Source organism: Heloderma suspectum, chromosome 7 (assembly GCF_057233095.1).
Source record: "Heloderma suspectum isolate Gila_16-S chromosome 7, 16-S_ref, whole genome shotgun sequence".
NCBI lineage: Eukaryota > Metazoa > Chordata > Lepidosauria > Squamata > Helodermatidae > Heloderma > Heloderma suspectum.
Window position 1 is genome coordinate 56,846,653 of NC_139464.1, and position 13,039 is coordinate 56,859,691.

The 13,039-nt window shown below is 44.6% G+C and overlaps 1 protein-coding gene across 2 annotated transcripts in view; it reads left to right on the forward strand.

Annotated features, from left to right (window-relative positions):
* The first annotated feature begins 5,022 nt into the window (after positions 1-5,022).
* The window catches only part of KITLG (KIT ligand), a 97,828-nt gene continuing 89,811 nt past the window's right edge, over positions 5,023-13,039 (forward strand). For both annotated transcript variants that reach the window (XM_084810341.1, XM_084810342.1), the window contains exon 1: positions 5,023-5,278. In XM_084810341.1, coding sequence (XP_084666467.1) covers positions 5,264-5,278 — 15 coding nt within the window. In that variant the 5' untranslated portion in view covers positions 5,023-5,263. The remainder of the gene's footprint in view (positions 5,279-13,039) is intronic.

A 13,039-nucleotide genomic window follows, 5' to 3' on the forward strand; every position in this document is an offset into this window, starting at 1 on the left:
TGTAGTCTTTAATCTCTCTTATGCTTGCACATATAATCTCTTACGTGTTTTGTAGTGATGGATGAATAGGTAAGCTAATAATGTTATTAATATTTAATATATTAATATTTAGTTCAGTTTATATCTGATGGCCGATCTTAATCTTTTTCTAACCATATGGGATTGATGGTATGTGTGCAATCAGTGTACCATTAAAAAAAAATCCATTCCCTTCCCTTTGGAGGTAGTACACATAGAGAATTCCAGTTACAGGGTAGAGAGGCTCTGTTAAACCCACGTTCACTAACATTTGGGAAACACTATGTGTTATATGCTGGTAGGGGATGATGTGAATTGTATTCCAACACATCCGGAAGGGGCCAGGTTGGGGAAGGCCATCTTGAGTCTTCCATAAACAAAGAGCCAGGAAATAGTGATAAATGCTGCAGCAGTGCATGGTGGGATAGGCCGAACTAATGAACAAGTCAACTAGGGTTGAAGCAACAACAGCAAAACCAACCATAGTTGTCTGTCTATATTGCAGCATTTTAAGACGCAATGGGAGCAAACTTCTCCACATTTATGGATAGTAAGCTGCTCATCCACATTCACCCAGTAACCACTATAAAAAATAATTGGCTGAAGGTGAAACTAGACACAAAGCCAATGAGTCAAGGCTAGTGTCAAGGATAGGTATGGTTGGGTACTTGCTGAGGGCCTGCACCTCCGCAGGGGCCCACTGATGTTGCTCCTCCTCTTCACCATTGCAACCTGCTTCTTCACCCATCTCTCGTTCTGGTCTGGACAAGCAGAAGCGTGGTGAGAAGTAGGAACAGTAGATGCCACTGCCTACCTGCTCGCTGGCTCTCTGTCTGTCGAGCAAGCAAGTAGTAGCAATGACGAGAAAGACAATGAGGATCAAGAACATTTGGTGGCAATGGCAGTGAGAAGGTAGACTCCCTGAGGGAGAGTGTCTTGCCGAAGGGCCCTCAAAAACCTGGAGCCGGCACTGCAACGGCTGCAGGGCTAGGTGATTCCAATTGGGATTGTGGTTGTAGGGGCAAAGGGTTAAAGCCCACCTCTCCACATGCCTGGTCTGGCTCCGCCCTGCCCCACGCAGCTACTTGGTAAAGGAAACAACAACTATGCAATGGCAAACTGGGTTACAGATGTCACGTACACTTTGGCTCTGAGAGAATGATGGTTCATGTACAGCAAATCTATAAAACTCCTCCTTCCCAATTATCACTTTTGATTTGCTTCTTGGACACATTCCTCACAAGATTATACACTTTCTGAAACAGATTCTTCACCTTATCTCCTCCCACCTGGGCAGAAAATATTTACAGAGAAACATCCCAATGCACTTTGAGCATTACGTTTGTCTTCCTTGGAAGAACACAGTAAAACTCAATTGAAATGAACTCCAAGAAAAACAACATAGCCTGATTATGTACCTGGATATGTTATGTACCCTGAATGTCTGATAAAGAAACATTTGCCTCTGAGCATATGCAGGGTGTATTTCCCTTACCAACAGAAGTAATGTGAGTAAACACATCCAGCCATTACACAGTAGAGGGTGACAACAGGTTTGAGCTCTTGTCACTTTTTTTTTTAATCATTTTTACAAATTAAACAAACTAGCTGGACAATTACCTATTATGGTACTATGCTTTTGTATCTGAGGGCATGCAAGGATAGATTGGCAGTGACTCTCATTCCTGCACTCTTAATTTCATGCAGGCTGCAGCCCATTTCCTAACTCAGTGAAGTTCCTTGGTTGTTCCTCATCTTCTGCTCATAGAATTTGCTGTTCTCCATTCCCAGACCTGTGTCCATTGCTCAACTTTGCTGGTGTCATTCTCTTCCAAGCCACCCACTGGCTTCTCACACACTTGTACCAAACTTCAAAAACAGCAGGGTACATTGTTTCCCCTATATAAAAGTTTGGGTTATATCCATGTAGGTAAAAATGTCATGTGTGAAGTGACCCTTGTTCTGTACGCATCCTGTAGGGAGGACCACAAGCAGAAAAGTGAGCCAAAGAAATGGGTGGAGGATGCAGAAGCTATCACAGTTCCCTGTAATACAGAACTCAGGTGGCTGTGTTCTGTGTTCAGAAGCGAAATAGGACCATCCAAAAATGAGAGGTTTCTACATACCCCTCCCTGCTCCTGAAACTGCCCATGCCCCTCCACAAGCTCTGAACAGGGCTATTTATTTATTTCTTTAGTACATTTCTATACTGCACAATAGCTGAAGCTCTCTGGGTGCTTCACAACCCAGGGAGGTTATGAGGCTCCAGTAGTATACACAGCTAACACAGGGCCTTCGCAGTGGTAGGTCCTGCTCTGTGGAACTCCCTCATACAGCTGGTTCCATCTGTCACTGTTTTAAGGGTGTGTGTGAAAGTAAACAAACAAACAACCCCTTATTTGTGTTAAAAGAACACTTTGGCTTTTAATCATTTATGCTGCTTTTGTTTCTGGTTCATTTTAAATTAGTTTTTAAAGTAATTTATGATTTTATGTACTTGTTGTATTAATATAGAATTGTATGTTTTATATTGTAAACCACCTGGGAAGAGTACAGTCTTGAATGGCAGTTAAGAAATGCAAATGATAACAACAACAACAACAACAACTTGTTTTTGAAAGGTAGCACACAAAGTATTATGGGATGGTACACCATATCTGCCATTCTAAGTGTGACAGTGAACCTCTACCAACCATCTACTCTGAATAGATGAGTAAAAGGATAATCATTGATCAAGCACCTTTGGAGAAAGGAAAGTGGTTCTGGTCCTAAAAGTAATAAAAGCTATGTTCTCCTTTCATAGGACACCTACATTAGTAACAGGGAAGAGGAACCAGAAGAGGGGCATTTGTACTATAAATGAACATTCTGGCCAATGTACATTTTATATTCATATCTCATGTGTGAAAATGCCCTTACAATGACTTAGATCCTTTCCTGCCAATTGTGTGCATGTGAGAATTCTGCAAATGTGGGAAAGAAAGCAGGATACAGCCAATTTGAAATAAAATGTGCATTTTTGCCAGTACAGATTGTACACTAGAATCACACACACGGAAAACATAATTGTGAAAATAGCATGCAGTTTACACTATGCTAGCATATATCTGCACTATATTTATAAGTATTCCCCTTGTAACTTGTGTATCTGTGCCTTAATTTCTTCTAGCACCTTTCCTCTTCTTCATAGTTTATGTTAAATCTAAAATGGAAGTGTTGGGATAGTTGCCATCAACCATCATTTAATTTCTCAAAGCAGTTGATTGGTGAAGCTGTGTTGAATCAAACGAGTGGCTTACAGAGCAATCCTATTCACCAAGCAGGCCCCAAGGAAAGGAAAATCACAAACCCTCCCCCCAAATACAAAGATGGTGTCAAAATGGCAGACACTCCCCTAGCATCCCTGGAATGTCAAATTGTCAAAGCCCACCAATCAGGGACTGTGCCAATGTTGACCCCCACATGCCATCCAAACTCAGAAGGAACCAATGAAGTTACACCATATCAAACACTGCTGTGGGTGTGGTGTGGACATTCTTAACTCCCCCCATTGAACTCAATGGGAGGAAATTAAATGCTCCATGTCCAGGGTCAATGCAAAGTTGTGATGCTGACAGGACATTTAGTCTGGAGGAGTGTACGGTATGGTATAAGTATGCTCCTGCCTTTTGCCATGCACATCCCACCCACAACTCCATCCTGCTTTGGCCAGTCCGCTGATGTATCTTCACCGACGGAACAGCTCCACTGGTGGAGGGTTCTGCCAGTGTCTTCCAAGGGCGCGGTCTTTTGTGCCACTGGTGTATCTCGAGTTCTGCCAGCGTAGCAGGGCTTCCGCCACATCCTACAGCCTCTGGGCCAGGAAAACACCAGTATAGGCTTACACCCTTAATAATGGATGGACACCTCCAGAGAGTTGGTATGCTGAAAGCAAGGTGATTTTTGGAAGGAAGCCTAGAGAGGGTAGCAGTAAGGAGGATACCAAACTCCTTAAACCCAGTCTTCCTGTAGCCACAACTAGGGGTGTCAGAGAATTCTCTAGTGCATTTGGCCCCCTGAAATCCGTGGCGGAACAAAGCCCCCCGCCCCACCAGTGAAAGGCACACGAAACGGAGCATTTACCTGGTGCCATTTGTGCTGCTTTGCAAATGGCAGCTGCATCTGTGGCTGCCATTCGCTTCCCCATTTTTGCCGTGATAGGCTACATAAATATTTACGTAGCCTATCTCGGCAAAAAAAAGGGAACGCAAATGGTGGCTGCTGTAGCCGCCGCCATTTGCGCCCCTGTTTTTTTGCCATGATACGCTACTGAAATATTTACGTCGCCTATCACGGTGAAAGACAGGGGCGCAAATGGCAGCCACTTCGCCATTTGCACCCGTTTTTTGCCATGATAGGCTACGTAAATATTTACATAGTAAATATTTACGTGTCCTATCATGGCAAAAAAACAGGAACGCAAGTGGTGGCCGCAGAGTTGCCGCGGAGCCGGCTGGGTTAGGATTTCGGGAGGAGGTGTGCAGCGCCTCCCCCCACACACACACGGCAAATCACCCCCTTCAAAAAGGTAAGTGAGTTTCGCACATCCCTAGCCACAACGTCCTTCTTCTTCTTTTACTTCCCAATTACCTAGGGAGGTTGTGGGCTCTCCCACGCCGGAGGCATTCAAGACCACGCTGGACAGCCACCTGTCAGGGATGCTCTGACTTGGATTCCTGCATTGAGCAGGGGGTTGGACTCGATGGCCTTGTAGACCCCTTCCAACCCTACTATTCTCCTCTCCTCCTCCTCCTGGCTGGCAGGTCAAGCCTCCCTCCGGTGGCCTGCGGGCCCGATCCCGTCCTTCAGAGCGCCGTCTTGCCGAAGTTCCCCAGGGTTTCCCTCCCCTCCCTGGCAAGCAGGACTCGCGAGGAAGGCGTGTCCGCCTCCTCCTCAGAGCCGCCGCCGCCGCGACTGCGGGAGGCAGCTCGGAGCTATAAAAGACCCGATCCGACGCTTGCTGGAGCGCCACACTCGCCGCCTCTGCCTCCGGACTCCAGCGGGCTGGGGCCGCCGCGCGCCGAGCGAAGCAGCGCCGCCCCGGGGCCCGAGAGAGCGAGAGGCGCGCAGCCACAGAGGGCGCTGGGCGAGGAGCCCCAATGCGCGGACTAGCCGCCTTTGCGCCATGCTGGAGCTACAGAGCAGCAGCAGCTGAAAGGGCTTTGCACACGGCGGCTGGGGCTGGATTGCAGCGCTCTCTTTCCTTATGAAGAAGGCACAAGTGAGTCGCGAAGCCGGGAAGTTCTGCGCCCCGGGGCGCGCGTGGTCATTTGATCGCTATTAACTGGTGATCACCGGTCGATTTCGCATCGAATTCCGCACGGGGCCGGGGAGGGGCGCGTCGTCCACTCCGGGAGGGCAGTTGCCCAGGGAAGTCGAACAATCCCCGGCTTGCCTTCTTGAGCCGAAAGAGGACCGCCGCGGGCGCTCCGGAGCATGTCTCGCAAATGAGCCGCCGGCTGACGGGCCGGCTGCAGAAGCCGCGAACTTCCCTCTGGCCCACGTGGAATCGGGGTGGCCGGGAACGTCGCCCCTGCCGCCCCGATGGGCCTCATCAGCGGGGCTGGGGGGCGGGCAGGGGGCGCAGCGGGGCTCCGCGGGCGGGGGCGTTCGCCCCAGAGCCCGGCTGTGCCCTGGCACGGAGGGACCGCGGAGGCTCCGCTGCTCTGCGATGGTGCCTTGGCGATGAGAGCGGAGGCCGGCAGCACGGTCCGCCGTCTTAGCTGTGCTTTGAGCAGTTTTGCTCAAACTGTCCTTTGAGCAGTTTTGCGGGGAAGTTCCTGGCTGCGGCTGATAGGGCACGATTTTTAATAGATGAAGTATTATTACGGAGGGTGCGAATAATGCACGCCTCAGAGAAGTAGGAGGCAGGCGGCCGTCGCCCTGAACCGGCCCCGTGCAATGTAACTGGGACGAAGGCGCAAATTGCTGCGGCGAGTTCAGTCCGCCTGTTCCGTGCATCACTTCCCTCGGCCGCGACCTCCGCTTTGCTCTCTTCGCCTTGCCGCTCCTCACCTAAAGAAATGATGACTCGGAGTGTTGATTCGACATTGTTCCATGATTTCCCTCCGAGGCCAAAACACCCCCCCCCCCCGCCACCACCATCACCACCACCACCCACACCCCAGATGACAAGGCATGACTGTGCTGGGTACTTTTGAAAAGGGCAGGCGGCATTGGCCGAGAAACGAAATGGACAAGAATCATTTTCGTTCGCATCCAATGTTAGTCCTACTTAAAGTAGACCCAGTGAAAAGAATGGGGCTTAAAAACCATTTGATTCAGCCCTCTGCTTTTTGCCTTATTGCAAGGAACTGTCAGAAGTGTGAGCTGAAGGAGATGGGTGACACATACAAGTTGTGTCCAGTCTGCCCTGCTCTCGCCTTCTCTGTACAAACAGACACGCACCCATATTGGAGTGACTTGGTTCTCGTTTCGTTCTCACAGAGCCCATGTGCCACCACCTTCCCACCCCTGGCTTTATCTCGCAGGTCTGTGCCTTCCTGTCCACTTCCTCTGATACCTGCTGGTCTATTTGCCATTTCTGGTCTCTTGTGAATGTGATATGTTCCAGGGAAAGGGATGCAGTGGAAGAAAGCAAGCAAGAAAGGAAATCCAAGCAAGTGGGGGGAATCTGTGGGGGGGGGCATAGGCGACATTTCAAATAATAGCAATGATGATGATTGATGGCTGCATGCTTCGGTGGCTATCAGACACTTAATATATGTTTCTCATAGTATGAGAACTTGCTAACAGAGACATTTAACATGTGTTAGCTGATGCATAGTAGACTGCCATTCTTCACAGTACTGCAAAGAAATTTCCTCAAGTGCATTCTATGGCAAGGACATAATCACACAAACTGTATTTGTCAGCTGTCCGGCCTTTAACTGCTTGGTTTCCACCTAAAATACAAGCTTAGGCTGTACTGAGACGAAAATAGTCTGAATATGGCTGGAATGAAAACCATCCTTGAAGTAGAATATTCCAAGATCTAGTTTCTATGCAACAAGGGCAAGAGATTTACTTAAAAAGAAAAACAAAAAAACCCTTTACAATGAACACGAAGAGGTGCGAGTGGCCTACAGGCTGCAGCCCACTGAGTCACATTAAGACCTGGCTTTCAGTCCTTTGGAAATGGGAAGTTTATTTTGAAAGGTTAGTGAAACTGATGTGATAGATTCCATTTCCATCCCACTGGGTTGATAAGGGACAGTGGATGCTGGTGGCTCTGATGTCAGTGGGGTGGTGAATCCGCTCTAGGTTTCAGTCAGAACACTCAAGGAGCTATTCAAGGTGCTTGCTTGGATAGCTCCTTTAAGAGTTCTGACTGAAACCTGGAGGGGATTCACCCACCCACTCACATCAGAGCCACCAGCTTCCACTTCATCCTTGGCATCCTTGACTGGACCGTATGGCTCAGCTCAGGAGGTCCTCACTGCGGCCCTATTTCTGACCCAACAGCGAAGCATCCATCAGCCCGGCTGTCAAGAGCCTGGGCTTCCTGTTAGTTACAGGGATGCAGTTAGGCTGAAGGTGTGTGGGTTTTTTGTGGGGGGTAAATGGATAACTGGGGAGTGGGGAGGGAGAAACAACACTTGCAGATAAATCTCTCTTCATCTTGCTGAACTGTGTTAGATATTAATTGAACATGAGAACATGAGCAGGACAAAAACAAAAGCATCTAATCCCCCTTGGAGAGGTTAGAATAGAAGAGGCTTCGAGGAATAAGGTGCATTTTCCCCCTCCACCACTTTGCAAAAAGTAACATTCCACACTCAAGGCAAGTGGAAACTAATCCTGTAGATTGTAAAGTGCACCTTATTTCCTTTGGCTCTCTTCTGAGTCTCAATGAATCGGTTAAAGTGAAGGAGGTTTCTCCTGAGGTGTGCATAGAGGTTGATGTGAGTACACCACTCCCTTTCGACAAGGGGATTGGAGTTTATGACCTTTAGGGCCCCACCTCAGTGTACGTTGTAATCAGCTACTGCCTCATACTGCCTCAGCCATTGTTTTATACCTTTCATCTTGCCTCTGTAATATGCCCTATTGTTCATGGAACTTTTGCACATTGGCTTTTTGAAGTGTGTGTGTGCGTGTTGGGGGTGGGGGAAGGGGAACAAGGTGATAAGGGAACTGTTTCTGCTGCAGGATCTTTGCGTTAGGAATTGGTATTCAATATTTGAATTAAGATTTTCAGACTGATCTAGACATGTTTACTCTGAAGTAAGTTCTTCTGAGTTCAGTAGGACTTACTTCCTGATAAGCATGCTTAGTTGTAATGCTAAGCATGCTTACTAGGAAATATGTCTCATTGAACTCAGTAAGAATCAAATGCTTACGTTTAGCTGTAAAAACAAAGCTTTTGAATAATGGTATGGACTGGAAAGAAGAGGGTTGGCCTTATCAAAAAAGAAATCCTCAAATTTAATTACAAAAGATACACCAGATATGGCCCTAATCAGGAAAAACCCGATGTATGCAAATATGTAAGTGTATTGTAAACTGTGTGTTTAACTCTTTGATTACAGTTAGGAGACTAGCTGAGTGAAACTTACACATAGGGAAATTTAGAAAATGGTTTTAAATGGAAGAGTTTGACATAATGAGTTTTGCCATCATGTAGTTTGTGACCTTACACACTTCAAAGAATGGACTGAAAGAAGATGATGCTACTTTATCATATCTGAAAACAGTTTTCAGAATGGAAAACTGTGCATGTACATATGAAATTCTATTGTATATGAAAAGTGGTGTTTTTTTGAAAAAAATCACACAGTAGTCATGGCATTTAAATTGGCCATTTAGGATTCAGTCCTACACATTCTCATTTACAGTAATCACACTCATGTAATCCCATTGAAGGATTACTCTGGTGAGAGGATTTGCAGGATCATATGGCTGAGTAAGTAAATACTAGTATGAGAAGCGAATCTATATAATTTTCACCTTGATGTTCAAAGCAATAAAAGTTGCTTAGTTTATTCAGCAATAAAAATAATTTAGCAGTTTATTTAGTAATAAAAGTTTTATTAATTTTCACCTTGATGTTCAAAGCAATAAATTATCACATAATTACTGTGATAATTATCACAGTAATTATGATAAACCTAAGTAAAAAATAAAATAAAATGAACAAAACTGGTTATTAGGAGTATTAGAATATTGTGAACTTGCAAGGAAATATTATTTTTGTAATTATTGATTAAATAGCAATGCTGTATGACATCGGGAGAAATTCCTTTTAAAAGGCACTGCCCAAATTGCAAAAACTGTTGTATGTCAGGCATTGAAATATGGGCCTTAATAACAAATTTGGTGATAACTAGCCAAAGACTGTCAGAAATTTGACCTGCTGGCTAGACATGCAAACTTTAGGAGACCTTAGTAGTGGAAAAGAGCTAGAGGCAGAAATAATACAGCTTTCTTTTGTTGAATGGGTACATTCATTGCCAGCAGTTACATGACCTTCAGGGCGTCTCAATAAGGACAGTCCTGGTAGTACAACATTCTTGTTGCTGGAAGAGAATCTTTGGAAATAGGTCCGCAGCACAAGCTGTGCAAGAGAAATCCTGAGGGAATGGAGCAGGAAGGGAAGAGACATTTTATTCTGTGCTGGAAGACTTAGGCTGCAATCCTATATCTACTTATCCCAGAATAAGCCCCATTGAACCCCATGGGGCTTACTCCTGAGTAGACATGTATAGAACTGCACTGTTAGGATTGCATTGTTCAGATGAAGCATTTTCCCATGCAGCTGTAGAACTTGTGCAGTTGATTCAAAAGCCTGCAGAAGCTCCAACTTCATTGACTTCAATGGTGGGCTGGTCTTTACGAGTATAGCCCACATTTGCCAGTAGCAGAAAACAGCAGTCAAACCCACTGCCCTGTGCTACTGAGGTAGTTCAGAAAAATGAAGGGGCATAATACAGAGACGTGCGATGAGAGGAAAGCCAAGGCCCTTGAAAAAGAGACAAGGGAAGGCCCAGGGATCAAATAGTTATCGTACTTGGTTGGAAAAAGAGCTGAACTGGATCTAGATTTCAGCTTCTATGCGAGCCTGAGACAACTCATTTTTACAGTCATCATCATTGTCATCATCATAATCATCGTTTATGGATTGACAACAATGAAATAAGATGTTGCTGTGTGGCTGTTTATTTGCTTGGAGTACTACCTCTAAAACTCAGTGACTTTTCATAATTGCCCTTTTTTACCTCTAGATTTGTTTACAGGGCCAGGCCTTAGCCCTAAGAACTGTATTAAGAACTAATACTTGACCTTGGGACATGCAAAATAACAATAAAGAAAGGTGCCTTTAACCCAGCGATGGCCCTCAGCCTAATTTCAAATCCCTTCTTGCATGTGATCAATTCAGACTTCTGGCAAGACCTCTGGCAGCCTGCTGGTCAGGACGGAAGAGGGACAGAGAAAAATGGGGTGACAGAAAGAGAAAAGGGTGACCCACCAACTTTTGGCTCTGTCCCTGCCTGACAATGCAGCCCTCAACAGAAAAAGGGCTGCTCACCCCTGCTTTACTTATGCAGAGTGAATTTTCCTTGGGATAGTTTTTGACCACCACAACCATATCACCCACTGTTTGGATTAGGGAAAAAGGCTTTTCAGCAAGGCAGAACATATGGGAATTTTAGGTATTGCTTTTCTGCTCAAATGCTATGATTGTTTGCATGGATCATTTCTTTTATAACTTGGATAATGTTCAGTTAACTCACATGGGCATTTCAGGCTTAGTGTTCTCAAAATGAATGTTAAAACACCTTATGCAACGTTTCAGTTATTGAGAGAAGTGATGTTTGACATGAATGCTATGTTCCAAGCTGGGTTTTCACATGGCTCAGCAATGCATTGGATTGTGTCATCTTCCTACTGTGCAAGTAGGGGAAACTGGTATTTCATTCTAAGTCAGCTAAGGGGGTTGTACAGTGTAGAATACATGTGGGAAATTGAGACTGAATTTCACATTGGCATGCATTTCAAGGAAAGTGTATCTACTCGCTTTGCATTCTTTCAGTTGGAAGCTCCATACTGCTGGTGGGTGTTCTGGGACTTGCCAAATACCGGATCAGTAAACATACTAGATAGGTGGCAGGAAAGAGAGATTGAATAAAGGTTACATTGAAGGGGATTTTTCCCCCCACACTTTTCTTCCGAACACTTGGCTTTAAAAAAACAAAAACAAAGATAATTTTAATTAAACTGATGAATTTCTTCTTTTAATAGAACACTTAATGAGTGTATCTGGCAAATTAAAAAAAGAAAAAAAGATTTTTGCTCCAGAGTCTTTGTCATGACCAATGCTTGTTTAAGAGTGAATGTTAGTATTTTTATTGGTATAAAAATTAAAATTCAAATCTAAAACAAGAACAGCTGCAGGGAGTTGAAGGGCGGGAGATGGAATCTTAATTGAATAATTTATTTTTAACACTGCAAGCATCCACAGGTTGCAGTTCTCAAGCTACCCATTCTGGCATAGATCTGGCAAGGTCTCCGGGTCTGCTTCTAAGAAATTGGTTTGAGATCTGCAACCTGGGATTATTTAAACAGACATTATAGTGGCTAAAATGAATCCCTGGCTGCTTAGATGAACAACTATATGCAAGATACAAGGTGACCTCAATAGTTTTATAATGGTGGGACTCCATTACTATTTTAAAACATAATTTATAAGTGGTTTGACTCACATAGATTCCCTTTTACTACTGTTAAAGGGTTTCTCTGCACCACTGCTGACCTGGCAATAGTTTCTGTGATTTTGGTTGGCAATAGTTGCAGCACATTTTGTGATGTGTTAGCCCCTTCCTCTTTCATGGACATACTGGGTTTTCACTAGAGTAGGCCTATCAGTCTGGGTCGAGGGTGCTAGGCTGTTACACTGCTAGATAAAGTGCAGTGAAAACAATTGGAGTGGGGAGGGAGAATTCCAGGAAAATACAAGGTGGAATAGAGACTCACAGGGGTGCACTTTGTTATATCTGTTTATACTAGGAGAATGGACAAAGCAGGCAAAAGCCAACAACGTGCTATGTATTGGAAGTAGTACAAGAACTGCTTGTCCATTGGATTGTTGCAAAATCCATACCCATTTTGTAATAAAGTAAACTGCAGTGGTGAAATATAGAACAAAAGATGAGTAAGGGGCTGGGGAGAAATGGTCAATGTTCATAACATAATGTACAGTCCTGAATTGGCAGCCATATGTGGAACTCTTTGATTAACCACTTTGATTAAGTTATTTTCCCCTTTTGCTTTCCTTTGAATATGATTTGTCTGTCTGGTTTTGGTTTTGTTTTGGTCTGGGTTGATCCTGAGGTGGGATCACTCAGGTGGTGGGTGTTATTGGAGGGTGGGGGGAAGGGAGCGTTGGTAGGGGGAAAAGGATTGTAAGAAAAAGAAACAGAATTTCATGCAACCATGTCCAGGATTTGAGAACGTTTATTCATGAGTAATCAGTACAACTAGCGGACGCTGTTGATTTCTTGATATATTGTTCTTTTGTGATATGAAACTAAAAACTAATAAAGAAATATTAAGAAAAAATAAAATAATGCACGGTGTGGGGAAAGTAGATAGGAAGAAGTTTTTTTCCTTCTCTCATAATAATAGACCCCAATGGGGTCATCCAATGAAGGTGAATGGTGGGAGAGTTAGGATTTAGTCAAAAGGAAGTTCTTCACTCAGCACGTTTGCTACCACAAGATGTGGTGATGGCTATCAACATGGATGGCTTTAAAAGGGGATTAGACACATTTGTGAAGGTGTCACAATTGCCATCAATGCCTGGTCTGATCCTGGTGGTCTCTTCTTATTACTGTAGGATACAGAGTACTGGAGTGCATACAGCAGTCTTTGGTTATGAGGTATGTAGAGGCAACAGTTTGAGATGGATGCCAAACAGACATTAATACCTAGAAAGAGTCAACAAAGGCAAGCTTAAACAAGATCAGAAGAGTGCAGTATTGAT